Here is a 27186-nt window from a genome sequence, read left to right on the forward strand (position 1 = left end):
GGGTCCCTCTACCTGGTGTCATTTGAGCCAAAAGATTGAGACCGAGTTTGGTTGTGAAGCAAAGGAAAGCTTCGTTCTTTGATCAAAGAATGAAGAGGTGTGAGCTTGGTCTAGAGTACTCTCCATCAGGCCCTCCCCAATAGGCCCTCAGCGGGGCTGCTTTATAGGGCTCTCGTCAGTGGGAAGGGGGCGGGGTTTTCAGGGGTCTGGCGCAGGCGTGTTGCTCACGGCTCCAGACCGCCGTGCTGGGCGTAGCATCTCTGCGCACGGCCCCCTGCCGCCATCTTGAATTGAGTGTTGCGTGCAGCACTTCTGCACGTGGCCCACCGAGCTGAGGTGTCCGTGCAGCGATTTTGCACCGGGAACTCTGGTCTGAAGTGCCGGGTGCACGGCCTCTGCAGGCGGCCCCCTGTGAGCGAGTGAAACGAGAGTAAGAGCAGAGGAAAAGAAGAAGAAAGGTTAGACTTTATTTTATTACCCAGATTCTATTTTTATTTCCCGAGAATTGTTCATGGGCTTTGCCGGTGACACCAGGGGCTTGTGGGGAGGGAGAAGTGGGAAGTTACTGTTTAATGGATACAGAGTTTCCGTTTGGGAAGATGAAAAAGTTCTGGAGCTGGATGGTGGTGATGGTTGCACAACAATGTGAATCTACTTAATGGCACTGAACTGTACTTTTAAAAATGTCAATTTTTTGTTTTTGTTTTTGTTTTTTGCGGTACGCGGGCCTCTCACTGTTGTGGCCTCTCCCGTTGCGGAGCACAGGCTCCGGACGCGGAGGCTCAGCGGCCAGGGCTCACCGGCCCAGCCACTCCGCGGCATGTGAGATTCTCCCGGGCCGGGGCACGAACCCGTGTCCCCTGCATCAGCAGGCGTACTCCCGACCACTGCGCCACCAGGGAAGCCCCTAAAAATGTCAAATTTTATGTTAGGAATATTTTACCACAATTTTTTTAAAAAGTTAAAAAAAACCAAAGACCTAAATGTAAGAGCTAAAACGTAAAACTCTCAGAAGAAAACATGGAGGTAAATCTGAAACAGGAAAGAAGGGATCAGGGCACAACCTTTAAAAGAATGACTTAGCCATTGTGGATACAACGTAAACTGGTTAGAACTGACTAGGCCCAAGCTGGCAGAAGATTCGACTTCCAGTTGACCTTGAGCCTCATTATGTGCTCATTGTAAATATTAGCATACGCTAAACAACATGCTCACAGGCGCCATGACAGTTCCAAGGCCAAAAAGTGGGTGGTGGCCCAATTCCTGGAAATCTCCGCCCTTCTCCAAAATCATTGGAAAAATCCTCCCACTCATTAGCCTATGAAATTTCCCAGACCATAAAAACTAACCACTGCATATTTCGGGGCCACTTTCAATCCTTTCTGTCTATGGAATGTGTATCTCCCAGGGCCTCTCACCTTCTGAGATGGTCCACACTCTGTGTGTCTCTTTTTTTTCTAATTTATTTATTTATTTTGGCTGCGTTGGGTCTTCGTTGCTGCACGCGGGCTTTCTCTAGTTGCGGCGAGCAGGGTTTACTCTTCGTTGTGATGCGCAGGCTTCTCATTGCAGTGGCTTTTCTTGTTGCAGAGCACGGGCTTTAGGCTCACGGGCTTCAGCAGTTGTGGCACACGGGCTCAGTAGTTGTGGCTCACGGGCTTAGTTGCTCCACGGCATGTGGGATATTCCCGGACCAGGGCTCGAACCCGTGTCCCTTGCATTGGCAGGCAGATTCTTAACCACTGTGCCACCAGGGAAGTACCTGTGTGTCTCTTTTTGAATTATGGTTTTCTCTGGGTATATGCCCAGTAGTGGGATTGCTGGGTCATATGGTAATTCTATGTTTAGTTTTTTAAGGAACCTCCGTACTGTTCTCCATAGTGGCTGTATCAATTTATATTCCTACCAACAGTGCAGGAGGGTTCCTTTTTCTCCATGTGTCTCTCTCAATTAACCTACTTCTTACCTATCGCTTTGCCTCTCACTGAATTCCTTATGCGCTGAGGCAAAGAGAACCTGAGCTTCATTAAGTCCTAAGACCAGGCATGTGATTTCAGCTAAAAGACAAGTGGGTTTGAGTCCCAGCCCATGGGTTCAAGTCCCAATCTTAGTTTTAGCTGGGTTTGAATACCATCTGAGGTGTGATTGAGTTCAAGTCCCAATCTGATCTGAGTTGTGCTGTTTCAGCCAATCTGAGACCAGGTGTGAGCTTTCAAGTCTACGTGACCTTGGATTTGGCAGTGCTTTTTTAGATATGACACCAAAAGCATAAGCAATAAAAGAAAAAGTAGATAAGTCAGCCTTCATCAAAATTTAGAACTTTTGTGTATCACAGGACACTGAAGAAAGTGAAAAGACAACCCACAGAATGGAAGATATTTTCAAATTATATATCTGATAAGGGATTAAAATCCAGAATATATAGAGAATTCTTACATGTCAACAATAAAAAGACAACCCAATTTAAAATTAGGTAAAGAGATTTTAAAATTTTGAATAGATGTTTCTCCCAGAAGATCTACAGATGGCCAGTAAGCTCATGAAGAGATACTCAAGAGCTTTAGTCATTAGAGAAATGCAGTTCAAAACCACAATGAGATACCACGTGACACCCACTAGGATGGCTATAATAGCAAAATAAGAAAACAGAAAAGGAGCCCTCACACATTGTTAGGGAATATATAAAATGATGCAGCCACTTTGGAAGACAGTTTGCCAGTTTCTCAAAAGGTTGAACATAGAATTACTATATGAGCCAGTAATTCCACTCCTAAAGATACACCCAAGAGAAGTGAAAACATGTTTTTACAAAAACTTGTACAGGGCTTCCCTGGTGGCGCAGTGGTTGAGAGTCCGCCTGCCATTGCAGGGGACACGGGTTCGTGCCCCGGTCCAGGAAGATCCCACATGCCGCGGAGCGGCTGGGCCCGTGAGCCATGGCTGCTGGGCCTGCACATCCGGAGCCTGTGCTCTGCAACGGGAGAGGCCACAACAGTGAGAGGCCCGCGTACTGCAAAAAAAAAAAAAAAAACTTGTACAAAAACTTTTCATAGCAGAATTATTCATAATAGCCAAAAAAGTGGAAATAACCGAAATGTCCATCCACTGATGAATGGGTAAACAAAATGTGGTATATTTATGCAAAAGAATATTATTCAGCCATAAAAAGGAATGACATAACTGGTACCTGCTACAACATGGATGAACCTTGTATACATTATGCTAAGTTAAAGAAGCCAGTCACAAAAGATCACATACCGCACGTGATTCGCTTTCTATGAAATATCCAGAATAAGAAAATCTATAGAGATGGAAAATAGCTTAGTAGTTGCCAGAGGCAAGAGCAGGGGTGCAGGAAATGGGGAATGACTGCTAAAGGGTACAGTGGTTTTCGGGGGGCAATGAAAATGTCCTGCAATTAAGCAGTGGAGTTGGTTGCACAACTTTGTAAATATACTAAAAATCACTGAATTGTACACTTTAAGAATGGTGAACTTACGATATGTGAATTATACCATATTTTAATTTAAAAAGGAGATGAAACTGCCCAAGGGTAAAAGACGGAAGGCAGACGGTCCCAGGGCGCAGCTGAGATCATCACTGGGGCTCCGACAAGGCGCCCCTCCCCGCCTCCCATCCCCACAATTCCCCTCTCCTGTCGGCCACCCCACCTCATCTTACTGTGCCCTGAACCCCACTCCCACTTGGCTCGTCCCAGCCACGTTTGCCCCATGGTGAGGCTCCCTCACCCCCGGGGCCCCCTCTGTACTCACCCAGCTGGTTCTGGTAGGACGGCATTTCACATTTCCTAGTAACCAACCCCCAGAAAGGAGGGGTTCCTGGGTGTGGACTGGGTGGCCCCGTCTATCCCCCTTAGGTTGTTTGCTGGTGTCCTGGTTGTAGACATGGTCCCCTGAGAACCTGACAAACTAGGACTTGGAGAAGACCGAAATGGTGGGTGGGGGTGGGGGGGTTCTCCTCTGCCGAGGCCTTTGTTTCAAGAGAGAGAAATGAATTCTCCTGGCCTCAAAATACCCTGCAGTCCGAGGTGGGTGGATCCAGGCTTCCTAACACACAATGGATCTTAGACCTTTTATCGAGCACTTACTGTCTTCTAGGCACAGTGTTAAGCCCTCCGGGGGAAGGCACATCTGGGCAGTGGCTCCACTACAAGGTTCCAGAGTCAGACAGGCTTGGGTTCAAATCCTGGCTTCCCATTTCCTGGCTGTGTGACTTCAGAAAAGTTTCTTTCTCTCTCTGATCTTTCATATCTTTGACTGTAAAATGGAGATACCCCTACCTGTTTCCAAATGGTTTGATACCAATGTAATGTTCTCAGCGCAGAGGAAATGCTCAACAAATGGGAGACTGTGAGTTCCGTGCAGGCAGGGACCCAATCCATCTTGTTTACTGTAACATCCTCAGCTCTGCCCTTGTGCTTTTCACTTGCCCACCTCCACACCTTGGCCCATGCCGTCCCCTCCACTTGGGATGCCTTTTCCTCTACCCCAATCTCCACTAATCGACATCCTCCTTTTCTTCAAGGTCTGGCTCAATGCCACCTACATCTCATTGGGGTGACTTCTGTGCCTGGGTCCTCTCCCTGATTAAGGTGGAGGCCCCCAGAGCTGAGACCGTGGGGTGGCCTCCAGTGTGACAGCAGAGTGGTTAATTGCATGGGCTTAGCTCTGGATAAGATACTTAACTTCTCTCTACCTCAGTTTGCTTGTCTGTAAAATGGGCTTAATAATGGTAGCTAATCCCAGGGGGGCTCTGAGGTTTAAATGAGGTGATGCTTTTTTTTTTTTTTGGGTCTCACCATGAGGCATGTGGGATCTTAGTTCCCCAACTAGGGATTGAACCTGCATCCCCTGCAGTGGAAGTGCAGAGTCTTAACCACTGGACCACCAGGGAAATCCCATTGTTTTCTTTTCTTTTTGGCTATGCTGTGTGGCATGCAGGATCTTAGTTCCCCAACCAGGGATCAAACCCGTGCCCCCTGCATTGGGAGTGGGGAGTCTTAAGCATTGAACCACCAGGGAAGTCCCACAAGGTGATGCACTTAGAGTGGAGCCTGGCATGTAGTAAGCCTTCAATAAATGCAGTAGATCTGTGCTAATATGGTAGCCACAAGCCACATGGGGCAATCTATTATAAAATTAATCAAAATTTAATTTATTTAAAACTTGAGTTCCTCAGTCTCACTAAGCACATTTCACATGTGACAACTGGCTACCAGTGATGTCCAATAGGACACAGCCCAGATACAGAACATTTCCATCACTGCAGAAAGTTCCATTAAAGGGGCTTCCCTGGTGGTGCAGTGGTTAAGAATTCACCTGCCAATTCAGGGGACATGGGTTCGAGCCCTGGTCTGGGAAGATCCCACGTGCCGCGGAGCAACTAAGCCCATGTGCTACAACTACTGAGCCTATGCTCTAGAGCCCGCATGCCACAACTACTGAAGCCTGCGTGCCTAGAGCCTGTGCTCCACAAGAGAAGCCACCGCAATGAGAAGCCCACGCACCGCAACAGAGTAGCCCCTGCTCACCACAACTAGAGAAAGCCCCTGCGCAGCAATGAAGACCCAATGCAGCCAAAAATAAATAAATAAATAAATGAAAGTTCCATTAGATAGCACTATTGATGATGATGATGATGATGATAATGAAGATAACGATAATGATGCTGTGGGCACACAGTATGTGCTCTGTGTCTGTTTGTGGTCTGGGTCAGGAGAAGCACTTAGGGGTATCTCTGAAGGCTCAGAACTCCTGGGAGGACCTCAACTCCTATTCCTGGCCCTGCCTTCCCAGCCTCTGATATCCCCAGAGGTAACTGGGTCCCCTCACGTTAGAGGGATTAGGGCGAGAAAGGTGACTGGTGAGAAACAGGCAGGATTAGGGGCTAACGAGAGGGCAGTGGAGGAGCCCAATCTCTGCATGCTGCCCACCTGGCAGGAAGTGGGTGTAGGTGGCAGCTGTGGGCTTTGCAGAAAGAGGCTGGAATGTGAAGTGGGGCGGGACCGGGGTGTGGAGAGGTACCTAACTGCTCCTGAGTGCACGTGGCAGGCACCCTGGATGGAGGGAGATCGCCAAAGACAGCCCCCCTTCTCCTTCTGGACCCAGTTCTATCAAGGCCCAGAGCAAGGAGGTGTCAGCGCTAACCCACATCAGCGTAAAGAGGTCCCAAGACAGCCCAGGGGTGAGGACCAGGAATGCCCTGGGGGTAGAGGACCTGGGACAGCACTGGGAACAGGGGCTTGAGTTAGCCCAGCTGTTGGGTCTGAGGCTAGACCAGGGGAAACTTTCAGCCCATGTGGACCCCCTCGAGGCCTGGAAGATGCGGCCATGTGGCTGTACTGTGGTCTCAAGCAGATGTACTCCTGGTTTCCTTATAAACAGTCATTGACAATGTGGCCTCTGCCCTCTCGGAGCTTCTGACAGCTGGAGAATCCCTTAGACGTGCATGACCCTTGACAGTCTATATATCTCAAAGGACAGGGAAACCTTCTGGGCTTCCCTCATCACCTGGCACAAGTGGTGGACGCCCCTCACTGATCAGATGTTTAAAATCCCAAGAAGCACCCTTACCGCCCCAAGGGCATCAACATGCCCCACCTCTCCCTTAGGACCCAGGGGATGCGAGGTCCTGGACAAGGACCCTTGTGTCCCCATGACCTCTGCGATGAGAAGGGAGGGCAGCAGGGTTGGGGGAACTCAACCCTTCCCCGTATTGAAGGTGAGGGACCAGCACCACAGGATAGAATTTGAAAGACAGGAAAAGTAGCATCAGCCCTGTGGGGAAAAAAAACCTTGCGCAAGGACACCTTTCGAGTTCCATTTTTCTGCCCCAACCTGTCTCCTCTTGAATATGGACATTTGTTGCAAAAAGACATGAGCCTCCCACCCCGACAAAGTGAATGAACTGTTTACTAGACTAAGTCCCTGACTCCTAGCCATCACAGCTGGGTGAGGGTGACGTTTGCAGAACCGTAGGTGCGGGGTCTCTTCCTTAGTGAGATGGCGAGACTGAGGGTCGGAGAGAAGGGGTGCCTGCAGGGAGCAGTCCTCACTCCCCCTGAAATCCTGCCTTCCCTGGAGGCCTGGGGAGCACTGGGGGGGGTTCTACAGGTACCTAGCCTGGACTCCCATACCATGGGAAGCCAGCCTCATTTCCTCCCAGCCTCTTCCACCTGGCAGGGGACCTCTGACACGCCCTCCCGTGTACATCTGCCTCCCCCACCCCAAACTATCCCAGAGCCAAGCACGGGACTTCACTTAATCCCAATTATGTAATGTGCAACCCAACAGCTGGCCAAGAAGGAGGCTCCTGGAGCCACGCCCAGGAGTGGGGGCAAAAGGCTCTGCTTGGTCAGGACCACAGACCAGACTTGGCCTCTGCCTGCAGTGGCCTCCACTCCTCCAGCCTCACCCAGCACCATGAGTGGCCGAGTCGGAGACCTGAGCCCCAAGCAGGCAGAGACCCTGGCCAAGGTGAGAGCCAGGGGAAAAGGGCTGAGAGGAGGAGGGAGGGCGGTGGCCAGAACACTGCCCCACTCTGTTGATTCAGCATATCTTTGACATTGTCTCTTTGTCATCACCTCACCCAGGGTCAGGTCTCCCAGTGCCTGGTGACATCAGCCCTGTCCAGGGCAGAGGTTGAGGGAACAGCACCACTTCCGGGCAATAGTGTGGGTGCCAGATCAAGCTTGACTTCTCATCCAGGAGCCAGACCCAGAGACCTTTACCTGACGTGCCCCTCCCCGCCTCCCCTTTGGTGGGAGCTGAAGATGGTCTGCCCTCTGACTCTGTTCCCTTTCCCTCCCCAGGACCCTGACAGATGACCTGTCTGTAAGAGCTGAGAGATGGAGCAGAGTATGTTATCCCCACGGTCAGTGGGGAAGAGGACGCATAATCACTAACAATGTTTTTGTAGAAAATGGGATGGAAAAAAAGACAGAAGCCTTGGTGGGCTAACACATGAAAAGAACTAAGAATACATTCATACTCCAGTCTACTTACCCACCCATCCACCCATTTATCTTTTCTTCCATCCATCCTTCTACTCCCACCCACCCGTCTGTCTACTCACACACCCATCTCTCCTTCTGTCCATCCACTATTCATTGATTTGTCCTTCCTTTTTTCCCATCCATCCATCCATTCTTTCTTCTTTCTATTTACTCACCCATGTATCCTTCCTCCCATTCACCTACCAATCCATCCACCCACCCATCCTCCATCACTGTAGGCCAGACTGCACTGGAAGAGAAGGAGGCAAGACGAAAACAATCACTGAGTCTGGGGCAAAGGCTCAGTGTGAAAAGCTCTTCAATGTCTCTTCCCAGTTCCGAGAAAATGTCCAGGATGTGTTGCCTGCCCTGCCCAACCCAGATGACTATTTCCTTCTGCGCTGGCTCTGAGGTGAGGGCAGAGGTGGGGGAGGTGACGGTGAGGGGGCAGTGAGAGGGCCCTTGTCCCAGCTGCTCCAGAAGGACCCAGGGCTCTCAGGATCCTACCATACCACCTTGCTTCACATGTTCAGGTGCAGGAGAGGGGAGGGGACAGGAAAGGGAGGTCCCACCCAGGCCCCCAGTGCCCTCCATAGCCCCCCAGTGCCCTCCATAGCCCCTCACTGCCCAGGACCAGGGCAAGATGACTGCAAGGCAACCTCTTTCCCACCCCATGCCTTCTTTCCATCTTCTCACAGCTCAGAATTTCGACCTGCAGAAATCAGAGGCCATGTTCCACAAGGTGAGACCCATCCCCCGCCCTGGAAATTTGGCAAGGGGCTTTGTGGGGGCAATCCCTGCCTTCAGCCCCTACCTCCAGCCCCTCCTCAGGGGTGCTGGGAGCCCAGTGAGACCTTACCACTCAACTCCCTTTCAGTACATGGAGTTCCGGAAGACCATGGACATTGACCACATACCGATTGGCAGCCCCCCGAGGTGAGCCAACACCTGCACAGCCCCCAGTCTCTTATAGACTTACTACCCGAGCAGTCTCTGGATCATCGGGACCGTGAGTGGAGGGTAGCAAAGACCATGAGTATGCAGGCACCTCTCCTATAACAATTATGACTATTTTCTGGGGGCTTATGAGGTCCAAGCGTAAGTTAAGACTTTATCTGCATGATCTCATTTAATCCTCACAACCCCATGAAATGGGTACTGTTGTCCCCATTGTACATATGAGGACACTGAAGCCCAGCAATGGTTAAGCAGCCCACCCAAAGTCCCACAGCCCCAAGGTGGAGCTGGGATTTGAGCTCAAGCTTGTCTGTCCTCCAAATCCAGGCTCTTCACCACCAGAGTTAGCTCGTGGCTCTGAGCCCTCACACCTAGGGCCTTGGTCAAAGCATCCTGTCTAGGTGGGAAAGAAACTTAGCTCACCAAGAAGTTGGGGAGAAAAGTCCCACCACCGGCATCTTAGTAAAGCAGTGGTCCTAGTTTCATTTGTGGAGCACAAGCTCTGAGTCAGGCACTGTGTGATCTTGGGGACTTTCCCCAACAGAGGAGAGGGAATGGGGCTCAGATAGGTGGCATCACTTGCTCAAGGATGCACAGGAGGGAAGCAGTAGCATCTGTTTTTGAACCAGGTCTGTGACCTTCAGAATCCATATTCTTCATCACTAAGCCCAACTCCTTTCCATGGAAAGGGACACGGGAGGCATTGGGGGCAGAACTAAGGAGCCCAGAGGCCTCAAGCAGGCGTGGCTGAGACCTGCCTTGGCCATGTACCTGCTGTGAGCAAGACCTCCTCCTGCAAGCCCCTCAGTTTTCTTACCTGGACAGTAGAGCCGCCCTCCAGTAGAGGGACAGTGCTTGTACCACGGTGTGTGTTGGCTCAGGCCACCCACGGCAGCCTGGTCTGGGTATCTCTGGGAGGTGCATGATGCCAAGTTTCGTGTGTTTGTCCATGCCCAGGTGATCCAGAAGTACATGCCTGGGGCCCTGTGTGGCTGTGACCATGACGGCTGCCCTGTGTGGTATGACATCATCGGGCCGCTTGACCCCAAGGGCCTGCTTTTGTCTGTCACCAAGCAGGACCTGCTCAAGACCAAGATGAGGGACTGTGAGCGCATCCTGCACAAGTGTGACCTGCAGACAGAGCAGGTGAGGCTGCCAGGGGACTTGGTCCCAGGAACACACCTGTGATCTCTGCTGTCACAGTCAGAGGGCTCTGTGGTCAAACACCAGCTCTGCCACTTCTCAGATGGGTGTACTGGTTTTCCACCTTGGAAAGTGGTAACTTTGGTGGTGGTAACTTTGCCACCTTGGAAAGTTACCTCACCTCCCTGAGCCTGTTTCCTCACCTATAGAACAGGGACAATAATAATGTTTGCAAAGATTAAATTAGATAATGCAAGTATATGGCTGGCATACAGGGCCTGATTCATATTTCTCAGAATGCTATTAGCTACTGTTATTCCCTCAGAGTCTTTGCCCCTGTTGTTCCTCTGTCTGGATAGCCCGACCTCCAGCACACACACTTCCCTCCCGCACTTCCCTTGGCTCTCTCCTGTCTGTCTTTCAGGTCTCAAACTGTCACTTTCTCTGAGGCCCCCATCTGGGTTAACGTGTGTTCCCACAGCTCCCATGTTGTCCAGCTCTCACTTCAGGACCGTGGGGATCTGGTTGCTTGTCAGTCTCCCCAACCAGCCTGTGAACTCTTCAAGGACAAGAACTCTGGATTATTGAGCTACATGCTATACTTACAGTGTCTGGCTCAAAATAGGTGCTTAATAAATATTAGTTGGACAAATGGAGGAATGAATGGCTGAATAAACAGCAGTATGAAGGGATGGATGGGTGAACTGATGAGTGGGTGGGTCAATTAATGGGTGGATGGATAGACATGATGGGTGGATGGGTGGATGGTGGATGGATGGGTAGTAAATGCATTCACTATTTTGTCCACTCATTCATCTGAGGGCAAAGTAGGAATGTGGGAGAAGCCCTGAAGGGTCATGTGCTGGGGTCACCATCTCCCAGGTTCTGAGCCTGCACCCTGATCCTTGCTCTCATCCTCACAGCTGGGGAGGAAGATTGAGACCATCGTGATGATATTTGACTGTGAAGGCCTGGGGCTGAAGCACTTCTGGAAACCCCTGGTGGAAGTGTACCAGGAGGTGGGGAAAGGCCCCTGGGCACCCCTGCTTGCTTTAACGACCAGCTTGGCCTGCTGTGACCTTGCTGCTAACTCAGAGGCAGGATCTGGTAAAAGGTGGTGGCCTTCCTGGGCCCCATCACTGCAGCTCAGGACCCAAAGATATGTTGGCTGGAAGATCCCACAGAACAGGCCTCAGGGACAACACTGTACTGAGTCCATAGGGGCCAGCTTCAGACAAACCCCGCCCAGCCCTGTCATCCCTAGCTCTGTGACTCAGGCGAGTCGCTCTATCCCTCCATGCTTTATTTTCCTCACTTACAAAATGGGGATACTGATTGCACTTCAAAGGGATGTAGGGATATTTCAGTGAGTTGTTATGTAAAGTGTATACACAAGTGCTTGGCAAATAGCATTTAATAAACAGTAAATGTTTTATTTACTATTACATAAATTATTATTATATACTACCATTGTTATAACATTTGCTCTAAAAATGATTATTGTTATGTAATAACAGGTTATGGTTGCAATAGTCTGGGGTGAGATTTCCTCCAGGGGCCATGGAGGTGATGGAAAGAAGGGAAACCCTCCACAGCCCTCTGAATCCTCCAGAGGGGAGGTTGCAAAGGGAATGGGGGTAGGAGAAGAAGAGGTGTGGGCTCTCATGGGGTCTCTCTTGGTTCCACAGTTCTTTGGCCTCCTTGAAGAGAATTACCCAGAGACCCTGAAGTTCATGCTCATTGTGAAAGGTGTGTGGCAGGTGACTTCACTCCCCTGTGCCTCCAATTCCTTATCTGCACCCTGGGGACAATACTAGTGCCTTTTTCCCTGGATAGCAGTGAGGCAGATTGGTTGTTTGGCTGCATGCAAATCAGAGTGCCTGAAACAGAGTAACTTCTCCATAAATGGTAACTTCTGTGGTTGGCTTTACTGCAAGAAGAGGCAGCTCCCACCTCAGTTCTTCCAGGAATCCCCCATCACCTTTCCCACCCATGTTGATCTCTCCCTCCTCAAACTGCCTCTGGCACTGGCAGCTGGTGCAGCCCAGTCTGGCCTTTCCTGTCAGCTGCTTTCTGGGCCCTCCAGTTGTCTTGTGTGTATTCATCCTGTTTTCCTTGGGTTGTCTGCTCGTTGAAGGCAGGGCCTCTGATTCTCCACTTCTGTTGTATCCCTCACAGGCCTGGGGCCAGGTGGAAACTCAATAGGTATTTGGGTGGTGGTTGTTTGGGTGGGTGGGTGGATAGAAAGATGGATATACGTTTGATGGGTGACTGGTTGATTCATTGCTTAGTTTTTGTCTATTTGGCCAGTTGTTTAGCTGGCTGGTTGACTGGTGGTTAGTTGGATATCTGGTTGTCTGGTTGGGTAGTTGTTAGCTTGGTAGACTAAGTGACTAGTTAGCATTTTGATTGCCTATGTGGGTGAGTGGCTAGTTGGCAGATTGGTTAGTTGGTTGGCTGATTTGTTGCTTGGCTGTATCTTGGATGGTTGATTGCTGGTTTGAATGGTTGACTGACTGGAAGAGGCGGTTGGTTGGGCAGTTAGCTGGTGGTTTAATTAGCTGATTGGTTTACTGATTGGCTGACATGTTGATTGGTTGTTTGACTATTTGGTAGGTTGGCTGTTTGATTGGTAGGCTGACTGATGGGTTGGTGAGAAGGTGAATTGATTGGCTATTTTTTGGCTGGTTTGCTGGCTGTTTGATTCATTGGATGATTGATTGGGTGGTTGGTTAGTTGGCTGCTTGTTGTTTTAGTTGACCAATTGGTTGGATGGTTTGTCAGGTGCAGGGCATTGGAACTTGCCGAGGTAACTCATTATTCCTCCACATTGTTGGCTATGACTGTTACGGAGAGAGTGGCCCAGTGGAATTATCTTTTCCCCATTATACTTGCTTATATCTCTCCAGCCACCAAACTGTTCCCTGTAGGATACAACCTCATGAAGCCCTTCTTGAGTGAGGACACTCACAGGAAAATTATCATGTTGGGAAATAAGTAATTCCAGCTCCATCCCCTAAGCTCTACGTATGAACTTTGGAGTAAGTTTGGTCCATCGCCCCCTCCAGAGATCCACACAGCACCTAAAGTCAGAGGCTCCTCCTTCTCAAAGATGAAATGGGTCTTACACTATAGAGTCTATCCTGTTACCTCTGTCTTACTCCCTGCCATACCTCTTTGGTGACTAAAACCTCCACATCTTTCTCCTTTTCAGTTTCAGTTTGGTTGCTAGTCAACCTCTGGGCTATGGGCATCAGTTTCTTTTCAACACTCATCGCCTCAGTGCTTCTAAAGGCAATTTGGGCTGAAGAGGATGAGGAAGAAGAGCAGGAAGAGGAGAAGTGATTCAGAGAAGGAATGCTCAATAAGGACGGACTGGATAAGTAAGTAACAATGCATCCATTTGATGAATGATTGGGCAGCCATGAAAAGTGATTTGATGTCATGGGAAATGTCATTAAGTTAAAAGAAAAATAGATTATAAAGTGGTGTGGATAGTATGGTCTTATTTTTATAAAAACAATATATTTCTAGAAGGAAATACAACAAAATAATTTGTGGTTAGCAAGAAATCAGGTGGTTTATAATTTTTTTAATATATTTCTAAACTTTTAGAATTACATGTATTACCTTTATAAGTGGGCAAAAAAAATGTTTTAATGATTAAAAAAAAAAAGAAATAGAGAAGAGAAATAGTTCTTAAACTCAGCTGGTGACCCTGAGCTTGGAGGATAACATCTCATAATCAGAATGGTCAGATCATCAAATCAGGAGATCTGAGGATCCAGGGGGATGGGGATGAAGCTAACAAATGCCTGTTTTCTCTCCCTTTCTGATACCTGAGTCTCTGCCTCTGCCTAGATCCAGTGGGGTAGGGAGCTGGGTGGATCACAAGGTAGCCCCCAAATCCTGGAGCAGTGTGGGTAACTGCCACACTCCAGACCCACATCCAGGCCTCTGCCCCATTTGGTGGCGCACAGGGTTCTGTGCATTTGGCTGTGAGATGCCAGGCATTATGGTCTTCCTTCTCATCCCACTGGTATCTCCCATGGCCACAGCAGGGGATAACTTGAATTGGTTATAGGTCTGGGGCCATGGTGACACCCCAGGATCCAGAACACTTAGAGCTTTGCATAGGGCATGAAGAACAATAATGGGCATTATGATTGTGGTGATTAAGCAGCAGAGAGGGGGAGGTCCTTTCAAAGACCCAGGGCTATCCCTCTCCACCCAGAGGTCTGACTTGTGTATGCCACTTGCACACAGTGTGGCCCCTGACATGGTCCTTGACCTCATTAGGCTCCTTGAAACAATTAGACAACTCTAATTGTGACTGCTTATGACTGGGAGACCCTCAAAAATGTGCAAACCCATCAGCCAGGGAAAACATGTTTCCATAGCAACACAATGCTGGAAGACATTTCTGCAGCCTAAGGCCTGGGGGCCCAGGGAATGGGCCCTGGCAGCCTAGCTCCTGTAGGGCTTCTCCCCAAGGTCAGGTCCTCCTGGTAAGAGGGGGGCTGATGGGTCCCCTCCATGCTCAATAGTCCCCCTTCAACCCCTCTCCCCACAGACAGCTGGAAGGAAGGTTTGCTAAAACTCATCAGTCCTGAAGAACTGCCTGCCCAGTTTGGGGGGACCCTGACCAACCCAGATGGGAACCCCAAATATTTAACTAAGGTATGAAGAGCCCCAGAACAGGGGAGGGTAGAGGAGTAGAGCTCAGTTCCTTTCTCACCCTCTCATTCATTCCACAAATGTCTATGGAGAAACCCCTGTGAGCCAGGTATTGAGTTAGTCCCAGCCCTGCCCTGACAGAGCCCTCAGCAGCTGTGCAGGCAAACAAGAAATGGGGAAATTTTGACCCAGAGGGATGAGCTGGGAGGGGAAGTTCCCAGAAGAGGCCCTGATTGAGTATGGAGGGACACAGGAGGCTTCCCAGGATGGGGGGGATGGGTAGGGGAGGACAGGATGAGCAGGATACTTCCAGGAGATGGGGAAATATCTCAGGCAGGAGAAACAGCATGAACAATGCAAGAGGTGGGGAGCAAGCCCATCTTGCTCTGTGTCTGCAAATCAAATGTGGTGGGGAGATCCCCAAGTCCATGTACGTGCAGGACCAGGTGAAGACTCAGTACGAGCACTTGGTGCAGATCAGCCGCGGCTCCTCGCACCAGGTGGAGTACGAGATCCTGTTCCCAGGCTGTGTCCTCAGGTAAGGAACAGGCCACCAACCCACCCCTGGCTGGGCCCTAGCCCCTCAGGGACCCTTCAGCCTGAGCAGTGACCTGTTCCCCTCCTTCCCCCAACACAGGTGGCAGTTCTCATCTGACAGTGAAGACATTGGCTTCGGGGTTTTCCTGAAGACCAAGATGGGGGAGTGGCAGTGGGCTGGGTTGATGACGGAGGTGCAGCTCAACCAGCGCTACAACGCCCACCTGGTGCCTGAGGATGGGAGACTCACCTGCACGGAAGCTGGCGTCTGTAAGTCTGCCCTGGCTGGGCCCCAGCCCTGGAAGGTTGGAGCCACCTGTGCCATGGTTTATAGGAAGAAATAGAGGGGTAGTGACCACTCCTCCACCAAGGAACATACACCCTAGGTCAGTGCCATTCATCCATACAGTCACTCTTTCGGTTCACACTTGAGAGCACCGATCGTGTGCCAGAAGGGGCTGAGAGCACTCAGGCCGCAGGACACAGGCAAGGGACAATAGGGCAGTGACATTCCCCAGGAGGAAGCTGGGCCTCTGAGAGGTAAATCAGCTTGTCCAGAGGCACACAGCTGAGTGTGGTACCAGGGTCCCACTTCAGCCTCGTGGTAGCTGCATAACCCTGAGCAAAAGTCTTACTGAGCGCAGGTTTGCTCACCTGTGAAGCAGAGGCTACAACTCCTACCTCTGGGGTGCCTGTAATGAGGCAGAAGGCATGCACAGGCCTCGCCCTGCACCCCACTTCATCAAGGGGCCTGGGAGGCCTCTGATGTTCTGAAATGCCCCCCTCGCATACCTATCATGTGACTGTCCAGGTGTGGACACAATGGGAGGCAGTGGCTGTTGTTCTCATTGCCAGTTGGTGCAACTAAAGCCAGGCTGGGCACATGCCAGGAGGAGGTCAATTTCTGTTTACAGGCCCTGCTCAGGAATGGCAGTTCCCATGGGGAAGGGAACAGCAGTTGGGGGAACTTGGTCCAGCTTGGCAAACACAACAGGTGGGAACACAGCCTGTTCTCCCCCATGGCCAGGGCGCAGGGAGTGTGTGAAGCCAGGCCAAACTACCTGTCTGTCCATCTATCCCCCTAGATGTCCTGAGCTTTGACAATACCTATAGCTTTGTCCACACCAAGAAGGTCAGCTTCACAGTGTAGGTGCTGCTTCTGGATGAGGGCATGCAGAAATAAGACAAGGAGCTCACCCCTGTCTGGGCAGTTCCCTCACTTCCAAGAGACCCCTGACTGCTTTCGGCCTATATATCCTACTCTTCCCCCAGAAATTGCTCAGTAGTCCTCTTGACTCTGTGACATTAGTAAGTAAAGAAACAGCTGCCTTGGGGAAAACGCATATGCTGTGGTCAGATCAGGAAAGGTATGAGAGGCACAGCTTTGGAGAATGCCGAGGTTGCAGAAAAGGAAGAAACAAGGGTAAGAACAAGTGGATGTCCCTGAAACCCAAAAAATAGGAAAACGAGTCTCCTAGCCTTTGTCCTCACTTCTGAGGCATTTGTGTGCATGAATTTTTTCTCCATGAGTTATCAGCAACCTGGGTTGGATGTGTATCTAAATTCTTTTTGCTGCTACTCCTTATATAGTATATGCTCAATATATACTTGTGAAGTTGAATGGAGGTAGGGAGCAAGTGATTCATGGGTGTGCAAATAAGAAGTACTAGGGGAGATTTCAGCACCTCGGACAGGGACAGAGCCCTGGAGGGGATGGACTCTCTTGGAGACCCAGGTGACCCAGCCCCCAGACCTATGGCAGTGGCTGCCCCCTTGGGTAGGTAGGAGCTGCCTAGAGAAGGCTTTGTCTGACTCAGCACACAGCTTCCCCAGCCCATCTCTACCACCCTCACTGCCTTCCCTTGCAACTCACAGCTTATATTTTAAGCAATTAAAGGCACTTTCCTAGAAGCAAAGGAAGTCACATCTGGCTCTAGCTGCTGCCTGGCGATAATTAAAAAAAACAGCTGTCATTCGTTGAGTGCTCTCTATGTACCAAACACAGTGCCAAGTGCTTTATGAGTTTAGCCCATTTCACACGCCTACCCTGAGGCCACGTATCATGGTCACCTATGCATAAGGAAACCAAGGCTCAGGTGAAGTCACTCACCCAACATCATACAACTCTTTTTTTTTCTTTTTCTTTTTTTTTGGCTGTGCCACACAGCTTGTGGGATCTTAGTTTCCTGACCAGGGATCGAACCCATGCCCTCTTAAGTGGCAGATCCAAGACCTGTTTTTTTTTTTTCACTCCAAAGACATTGCTCTTAATTGCCCTATAATACTGCTTCCTAAGACCCTACTTTTACAGAGAAGGAGAGAAGGAATGACTTGTTTGTCCTAGATTGTCCAGTGGAAGTGTCTTGGATGTCACCCTCTCCAATCTCAGTTTGTGGGCAGAGGAGGTGTTATGCCCATTGGGCAGCTGGAACAATGGAGACCCACAATGCTAATTAAGCAGCTCCTCCAAGGAAACTCACAGCAGAGGGGGCAGGGCTTGTGCTTCAAAGCCCAGCATCTGGTCCACTGTTCATATGGTCTCTGAGAAGCATGGCCTCTTGTCATCCACCAAGACCCTGGGTGACTAGAGGAGATACCAGGGCCCCAGGACGTTCTCGCTCCAGGGACATGGCCTCAGGGACATGGAGCTGCTGGCTTGAGCCCCAGGTCCTGACACATCTCTTGACAGGAGGAGTCGAATTACACAGAGACTGTGGATGGTTGGGAACCAAAGGACTTGAAGTTCCTTGGGAATGAGCTGAGGGCCGAGCCCACTGCGGTGAGCTTACCCATGGGCAGAACAGGAGGCCTGACTCTTAGACTAATCAAGCTCATGTTCAACAGCAGCTAGTACTTTCCATCTGCACTTATGGACACATTTTATAGATGAAAAACAGCTCGCAAAATGCACTGGCCTTGTTTCCTTCAGCCCATGGGTGGCAGAAATAGGACTGGAGCTAAAGGCACCCTCCTCCCACAACTAATTCACGTTACTGCAGCAACTTGCCAGAACAGGACAAGACTGCCGACTCTGAGCTGGGGGCTGGGGTGGGGGTGTGGATAGGAAGGAGGAAAAGAAGAAAGGTCAGATTTAGAAGAAGAAAAAAGGCAATACTTGGGACATACTTAAAATGTATTGTTTATCTGAAACTAAAATTTAACTGAGTGTCCTATATTTTATCTGGCCACCCTAGAAATAAGGAATGAGAGAGAGGAGAGGGACGTGGGGAGGCAGAGAAGAGGAGGATGGGTTCATACTCTTGGAAGATGGTGGCAGCACCTGCAGTTGGGGCAAGGATGTCATGGGGGGAGGATGGCTCAGCATCGGGGATACAGCGTGGAGGGACAGGGGGTCTCACCCTTGCCCTCTGAGGTAAAGACCCCACCCCCAGGCTGCAGCAGGGGCAGAGGATGAAGGGGTGGACCCTTTGCACCCTTGAGGCTGAGGCAGCTGTGAGCAGTGGTGTTGGATTATCTGCATTTGTCTAAGCTCCTCTACTGCAGTTTATAGACCCCATTTTGAACAGAGGGAGAACTTGCTACCAGGAGGCAGGGGCAGCGCAGAGAGCTTAGGCTAGGGCTGGAGCCAAGAATCAAAAAGTGCCCCTTGGTATCTGTGGATGCCCAGCCACAGCAAACCCACTCCTACTCCGTAGCCACAGTCGGTGGGAAGCAGCCCTCCAGCTCCCAACCTCCAGGTCTCCAGTCTCACCCAGGGGCAGGATGCTTTGCTCCAGTTTTGAGTGTCCAGGGGGTGGCTGGGGAGGGAAAGAGACCCCACTTAGCCTTGGCTAATGGGCCCCCTCATTCCAGCAGCAGCCAGCAACCAGTATAGTGGCAGGAAGACCAAGGCCTGCAGGCTCCCCACTGTGTACGAAGGGAAGTAAAGTCCCAGTTCCCAAAGCCCAGAAATGCCAGGGAAGAGACAGGGCATTGCCTCAGCTGCCCTTGGGAGGCAAAGATGGTGACCACAGCCTGTTTTCCTTAAAAGATGGGGTTCAAATTAGGCAGCTGAGGCCGAAAGTCTGGGCCAGTTAACCTTGTAGACCTCAGGCCAGGGCAACCTTCTGTCCTGATGCTAATTAGGCACCAGACCCCATCCTCTTCCCCTGGAACCCAGCACTGCCGCAGCCTCTCCAGAGAATCCACTTTCACATCCACACAGTTAAGGTCAGCTTTGCCCCCCGGCACATGGTACAAACACAAACAAGTACCAGAGGGAGTTAAGACCAGAGCACTAGAGAAGTAGAAATCTTTATTGTGTGTATATAAAGGGTGATTTAGTGGTCTTCTGAAGGGCCCCCCTGACTCCCTGATTTCCTCAGCAGTTGTCTGGGACACTCCATCAGTCTCCTCCTCCAAAGACAGTCTCTCCATTGCCCTGGCCACCGGCTGCCTCTCCTCAGTGTCTGGCCTGGTCCAGGCCCGCCTCAGTGTGTTCCCCAGCCAGCCTAGTGGGCAGCTCAGCTGGAAAGCCTCCAACACCTTCCTCAGGGACAGCAGGATCGGCATCAACAGCAGAGTGACGCAGCTGACGGCCAGAACCACTGCCAGCAAGTCCTTCAGCGTCTTACAGGAGGCTGGGAAGGACGGGGCCGGGAAGCACCTCAGGGCTGCCCAGTGGTGTGGGGCAGGCCGTGCGGGGCAGCTGGAAGTGACCCTGAGCCCACAGTTACTCATCAAGGTAAAAAAAGAAAAGCCAGGAGCAGGCAGGGAAGCTGGAGATGGGACAGGGCAGAGGGGACAGGACCACAAACGAGTATCTGTGAACCTGGATGGTGGTGGGACCAGTCCTCTCAGTCCTTGTCCTGGTTTTCCTGTACCAAGTAGAGGCCACCTACATTTCCAGGATAAGGATTTCCCATGGTGAGGGAGAAGCATCCAGGTACGGAGCTAGCTGAGGTCTTTCATCTCTCCCAGTTACCCAGATTCCAGAACCCAAGGCCTGTGCATTATGGCGGTCAACACTTCCATTTCAGAGAAATGGGAAAGGAGTTTGCCCAGGTTCCCACAGCTTGAAACAGGAAGTACTCACCTGGAGGAGGAGGAGGTGTAAAAACAGGATTTCTGGCCAGGCTCAAAGGGTCTCTTCCAACTCCAGATGCTCATCCAGCAGATGATATATACTTAAGGAAGAACCCAGGCCCCCAGCCCCAGGTGAGAGGGCTCCTCTTGGGCTCCCATGCCCCCCAGCACAACCACCTGTGTTGAACTACGTTATGCCTCATTTATCCAACTGGGCACTGCAGGGAGAAGCCAGGTCAGCCTGTGACTGTCACAGCCCCAGCCCATAATAGGTCCTTAGAGGGAGAGAAAATTCTCCTGATTTTCCCTTACCCATGGGCATTTCCTCATTGCAACCCTGGCTTAGAACAGGGGCAGATTGGAACCCATGGGTAGTTTCTGCCATAGGGCACTGGTTAAGTTACAACTCGACCAGACTGGAATTCTACATAGCTGTTAACATTCATGGGAGAATACAAAACTGTATTCTCCTGGGAATTCCCTGGCAGTCCAGTGGTTAGGACTGCATTTCCATTGCAGGGGACATGGGTTCAATCCCTGGTCAGAGAACTAAGATCCCACTAGCTCCAGGATATTTTTGACCCACTAGTCAAAAAAGTATTCTCCCATGCAGAGAAATGGGATATTCAGTGGGAGGAAAACAAATTCTATCATGGCATATGCAGACCTATTTTATAAAACACTAACTTAGTATATGCCCAAGGATTGGTGATTCTCAGGGCTTCAGGATTTTCATTTTCTGTTCTATATATGATTTAACAGGTAACATTGAGAACAGCTCTTAAAAGGAAGCGAAAAAGTGTAGTGTATGACTCTTATGAAGAGACGTACAGACAGGAAATTATAGTGTCATTTTGGGATAATCTCCAAGCAGCGGTAATTGTCTTTTGTGCATCTGTATCTCCCGTGATGGAAGTATCTTACTGTAAAGAAAGGAAGCTTCAAGTTGCCCCAGGCTGCGAGCATCCTTTGGGACAGAGGCGACAGTGCCCAGGTTCCTCCGTCCTAATCACATCTATCAAAATCTCTCTGGGGTGAGCGGGCCTTCCCAGCCCCCCGTGCAATCCTTGGGCCAGGCTTGATCCCAGACTTGCTCCTGCACGTGGAAATGCAAGACTCCCAGGGCCTCGCCTTTTGGTCAGAGCTCAGCTGAATCCAGGGCTGTGGGCTCCAAGTCCCAGCCCTGGATGCCTATCCCACTGCCATTCTCAGGGTGAGGGTTGCCAGATAATACAGGATGCTTGGTTAATTCTTTAAAAATTTAGTATAAATATATCTCATGTAATATTTGGGACATATTTAAACTAAGAAATTCATTATTTATCTGAAATTCATGTTTAACTGCAAGGCCTAAATTTTGATTTGCTAAATCTGGAAAACCTATCAGGGGATCCAGCACTCCTTTCCTGGGCTGACCCCCAACTCTGCCCAAGATAGCCCTGGGAGGGGAAGCAGAGTAACAGGAAGAGAATCCCCAGATCCACCTCGACCTGGGGCATCATGCTCACCTCATCCTTTTCCACGTCATCGTTGAGCATGAAGGCCTCCACGCTGAACTGCAATGTCTCATTATTCTACCGGGACCGAGGGCCAGAACCGGGGCCTACTGAGAGGCACCTGGGGGACAGACAAGGGATCCCAAGGGACCATCACCTCGGAGACTGGCCGTAACAAATTTCCCGGGAAGCCATGGAGAGGCTTACTCTGTGGGACCTTCTTGCTCCCTAAAGCCTCATTAAAGAATGTCCACCCCATTACTAGAGTCTGGGAACAGATGTATTTAGCCTGAGCAAAGGGCAGAAGTTACAAAGTCAGCCACGAGTGACAAGACTCTTAAGGCCCCTGCAACCACTCAACGGCCTGCTCCCCGGCTGGGAAGGACAGTCCGTCCTCTGCCAAGCTACTCACAGCCCAGGTGGGCAGCTTCAGGCCCCAGCAAGTTCAGGCCAGGCACCATAAATGGTTGGTTACTAACGACCAAGTGCAAAAAACAGACTTCTACACATGATTACACCAGTGGCCCAGCTAAGCAAGACCACAGGATAGGGATGAGCTATCTGACCCTATCTCCCTCCCCACCCCTCAAAACCCCACAGACCCCCAGTTGAAGACGAGGGTGTATGTCCTCTTAGAGTGGTTCAGGTTCACACACTTGTCCATGTAGAACTTCATGGCCCAGTTTAGCACCAGCTGGATGCAGGCTTCTAGGGTCAACCACAAGCCTTCCACATAAGGGAAGTGGCGAGGCACCTGAGGGAAGAGGTATTGCTGGTACCTAGCCAGCTACCCCCTAACAAGCACCTACCGCATACCTGGTAAATCACAGCCATTATTTCATTCTTTCCTGAATGGTCCTAGAAGTGTTATGCCCATTTTACAGATGGGGTGATGGAAGCTCAGAGAGAACTTTGGTTCTTACCCCAGCCTCATCTACCAAATGGGTGCACATCTGTCCCACCAGGGGTGGAAGACTGAGGCCAGGTACAGGAATGGTACACATGGCCCACATTCTGCCCTCCTTGGGCAGCCCTCAGGGGTTCACTCTCCATCCGCTCCGTAGGCACCAGGACAAGACTCACCATGCAGTACCTGGAGGGCCACCTGCAGGAGCTGTGTGTTGAAGGCTGAGGGAGGCGTCCTTCAGGGGGCCAGGCAGGGTTCACGATGGGCCAGCTGCAGCCGAGCTGTTTGCCTACTGCCCAAGGAGCAGCCTGCGCTGGGGAGTTGCTAATGAAGAGGCACCACAGGTCAAGGGGGTTCAGTGGGTCCCCACAGTCAGACTGGAGGGCAAGCCCTGAGCAAGTTCCCCTAGGGGGAGGGAATGGGAATGGGAATGGGAGGACTGAAGGGAAGCTACTCAAATAAGCTTGACCAGCACTGAGCATCCTTCTAGCTGCCATTAGGGGCTATTCCACATACCCCCATATGAACCGCACAACTGCCCCTGTTTTACAGATGTGGAAACAGGCTGGGAAGTCCTGCTACCATCTGCCCATAGTTACATGCAGCTATCAGCTGCAGAACTTAGATTCAAACTCCCAACGAAGGGCTCTTCCAGAACTATTTAAAGATTGAAGTTATATGGCAAGATTTGGATGACCAATGGTACTAAAATAAAAACTGAGTTTATCTTTACCCCGTCCCTACCAGTAACTGCTTGCTTTGTGTCAGTGTGAGCAGCTGGCCTGTGTGTAAGCAGACTCATCCCTGAATTGTCCCCAGTTAATTCTTTTTACCATTTGGGCTCCTGACCACCTTGCCATGCTGCTTCGAAGAAGGATTATCTTGTCCCAGAGGGCCTAGAGCAGACCAAGGACCAGAAAGGAGTTGAAAGGTTTTTTAGAAAGGAGAAGAATTTAAGGCAGTTGTGTAGTGTTTGTTGAGTATCTACTGCATGCCAGCTCTGTCCTAGAGGCCAGGGGTGCAGGGTGGGGATGGGCCCTTACCCCTGATTTTGGCCTGGCTGGACAGCTCAACCCTTAAGGAGGACCCTGGACTCTGGAGGTTCCTGCTCAGCCTGGCTCCCCAGACACAGGGTGAAGGTCAGAGAGGAGGAGGAGGTAACACGGGGCTCTGGTGTCCTGGGCTCTCAGTGGGGGAGGCAGCAAGGGAGTCCCAGGTCAGGGGCCATTGGGAGGTAGGGCTGAGTGTTGGAGGGCACCTGACAGAGAGGCCATCAGGAGGGAAGTCCCCTCCTCCCAGTATCTCCAGGATGCCAAGTCCAGCTCCTGTGGTGGCGCAGACCAGGCATGGGGGGATGAGTTGTCCTCGCAGGGGCTCCCCAGGTACACAGCTGGCAGAGGGAGGCTCAGCTCACCTCAGGGACGGGAAGGGCAGGGGGAGGGCCCCCACGGAGGGCCCCCACCCGCCACCTGCCACTCCAGCTCCCAAGGTAGACCCATTGCCCAGACCTTACCGAGAAGCAAGACCCGAGCAACACGCAGAAGCGCCCTGGGGAGAGCCATAATGAGAAGAAACATTGCCTACTCCCCACAAGCCTCCTTAAATTGGCCCACAGAAGGCTGGAGAAGGAACAAGCCTCACCTGGAGCCCACACGTGAGCCTAGGGCACGGCTGAGCTAGGCCAAGCCCAGCCCTTCCACGTTCCCCCACCAGGGCCCCCCACCCACCTGCAATGCCTTCTGATTTTAGAAAAGGTTCTGAAGCCCTCCTCACTCACGTGGGATTTAATAAGGCTGGCAGAAGGCTCACCGCACAGTGGACTTAACTTTCTCATCTGTAGGATGATAATGGTGGCATCTACCGCACAGGCCGTTATAGAGTTTCTGTAACGCAGTGCTTCGCACAGTGTCTGGCACATAGTAAGAGCTCCATCCACGTTCTCTGTGGGTGTCATCTGATGATTCTTGTTCAAGAGGAGGGAGGAGCATGATGATGATTCTGTCTGGCGGGCAGGAGCCAGGGAGGGTTCAAGGAGCAGGTACCGTTAGAGATGGACCTTGAAGGCTGAGAACAGAGGGAAATGGGGGCGGGGAGGGCATTCCTGGCAGGTGGCATGGCCTGAGCAAAGGTGGAGAGGCTGGATGTGCAGGAGTCAGGGGAGGCAAAACAGAGGTGCAGGATGCGTCACGGTGAGGGATGAGACTGCGTAGGCCCAGAGGCTCTGAAAGCCAGGCTGAGGTGTTCAAACTGGATCCTGGGGGCTGTCAGGAGTCAAGGAAGGTATCAGAACAGAGGAGGGACTTGGGGAGATTCAGCCAGCAGCAGAATCAGATCAGAAGCATGTTCCTTTACTCACTGGACCTTTAAGGAGTGCCCAAGACTTTCTCGCTTATAAAAATAAAACCATGATCACCCTCAGATGCACGTCTTCGAATCATCATCCAATTATTTCCTCTGAATAAATTCTTAGGATTGGAATGCCTGAACCATAAAATTGGCATACTTTCTCTCTAGATTAGTCATCTGATGGCACAATTACCAGTTATTTGCCCTTGAAATGGATGTCTCTTGCCACAGTCATAACAGTGGTTAAATAACTGTGAGCCCCACTATGGCCAACTGCTTTGCAAGCATTTCTCCTGTAACCCTCACAGCAGCTTCAGAGGGTTATTACGGACAACTGTACAGTGAGGAAGCAAGGCTCAGAGAGGTCGGGTAACTTGCCCAAGGTCACACAGCCTGTGAATCAGCTCTGCCTCTGACCCTGTAGAGAGCCATAGGCTGGAAGGCAGTAGGCAAGGAAGCAGTACTGGGCTGCGGGGGGACAGGGGAGGTGGGGGTTGGAGTGACTCCAACTCCAGGAAACAGGGACCCAACCACAGTGCGGTTGTAAAGAGTAAATGAGGACTTCCCTGGTGGCGCAGTGGTTAAGAATCCACCTGCCAGTGGAGGGGACACGGGTTCAAGCCCTGGTCTGGGAAGATCCCACATTGCCGCAGAGCAACTAAGCCCGTGCACCACAACAACTGAGCCTGTGCTCTAGAGCCCGCGAGCCACAACTACTGAGCCCATGTGGCACAACTACTGAAGCGCACGCACCTAGAGTCCGTGCTCTGCAACAAAGAAAAGCCACCACAACGAAGAGTAGCCCCTGCTTGCCACAACTAGAAAAAAGCCTGCGCGCTGCAATGAAGACCCAACACAGCCAAAAAGAAATAAATGTGTTAAAAAAAGAAAAAAAGAAGAGTAAATGAGCCTCAAAACAGGAAGCGCTTAGCATGGAACCTGGCCCACTAGGAGCGGTTCAATAACACATATTCTTCTCAATGACCTGGAGGTGGTTTGAACCTGCCAAGGTGGGCACGTTTGGAGGTGCTGCCTCCTTGTGGTCGTCCTGAGCATTGTATGAAGCTGGCCACTGGGGGACCCAACTCCCAGCATGCCCCAAGTCAAAGGCCACCAGGCCCCCGGGGTGGGAAAAGACATCTCCCCCCACCCAATCCCAGCAGCGGTCTGCCTCATCCTCTCAGGCCCCAGGAAAGCAATTTCCTATTACACCCGGCTCTGCCACCTCCAGTCCATTCACCTCTCTGCACCTGTTTCCCACCCATCAAATGGGATAATACGAGTTAGCCTAGTCACTAAAAACTGTCCCTCATCCCCTGCCCAGGAAAGAGACAGGCTGGAGAGAGTGTTTCCCACCTCTACAGGGCTGGGGTGTTTGGGGGAGGCATTCCAGCTCCATGCATGGCCCCCCAGAGTAGAGTTGCAGATAAAATACAGGATGCCCAGTTCAATTTCAATTTCAGATAAACAATGAAGAACTTTTCAGTGCATATATGTTCCATGCAATATTAGGGACATACTTATACTCAAGTATTGCTTGTTGTTTAAATCAAACAAAATTTAATCGCTCACCCTGTTATTTTATTTGCTATGTCTGGCAACCCTACCCTGGAGGGTTCAGTGCAGAAGCAGGATTGTGCTGCCTGGGGGAGGCAACTACCCATTCTGTGCCAGCTGCTTTGGACCTCCCACTTAAGCTCTCACAAGCTGGTTGGGGGAGTCTATCTTAGCCCTACTTCACCAAGAGGCCACTGAAATTCCCGCTGGCTCAAAGCCACATGGCTGATATGCGCAGGGACCTAGGGGAGAGTTGGGGCTGCAGCTTCCAGGATAGATGCAGGCCCTGGCCATAGGAGCTCACAGAGGGGGAGGCCAAGATCGCTACAGGCTATCAGCACAGTCATGGAGGAAGCCCAGAGGAGGCTCCCAAGCCAGCTCTGGGGAGACAGAGGCTACCTTGAGGGGGTGAACTAAGGGAAGAGTGAGCTGTAGTCAGGCTCAGGTGGTATCTGCCCAGCAGGCTCCCCTCCCAGCAGTGTTATTTTAGGAGGCTTGCAGAAAGAGGGCAATGCCTACCCCAAAGG

General features: G+C 51.0%; 1 protein-coding gene across 1 annotated transcript; it reads left to right on the plus strand.

Annotated features, from left to right (window-relative positions):
• Nucleotides 1-7442: 7442 nt before the first annotated feature.
• On the plus strand, nucleotides 7443-16478 carry LOC113630032 (SEC14-like protein 3). The gene is given in 13 exon segments (XM_027125254.1): nucleotides 7443-7496; nucleotides 8351-8426; nucleotides 8713-8741; nucleotides 8835-8928; nucleotides 8931-8950; nucleotides 9929-10117; nucleotides 11038-11133; nucleotides 11803-11863; nucleotides 13024-13111; nucleotides 14692-14794; nucleotides 15163-15329; nucleotides 15429-15598; nucleotides 16414-16478. Coding segments are annotated over 13 exon segments (1212 nt in total).
• The last annotated feature ends 10708 nt before the right edge of the window (nucleotides 16479-27186 follow it).

Source organism: Aethalodelphis obliquidens, unplaced genomic scaffold (assembly GCF_003676395.1).
Source record: "Aethalodelphis obliquidens isolate GAN/ISIS:26980383/991018 unplaced genomic scaffold, ASM367639v1 scaffold28, whole genome shotgun sequence".
Taxonomy (NCBI): Eukaryota; Metazoa; Chordata; class Mammalia; order Artiodactyla; family Delphinidae; genus Aethalodelphis; species Aethalodelphis obliquidens.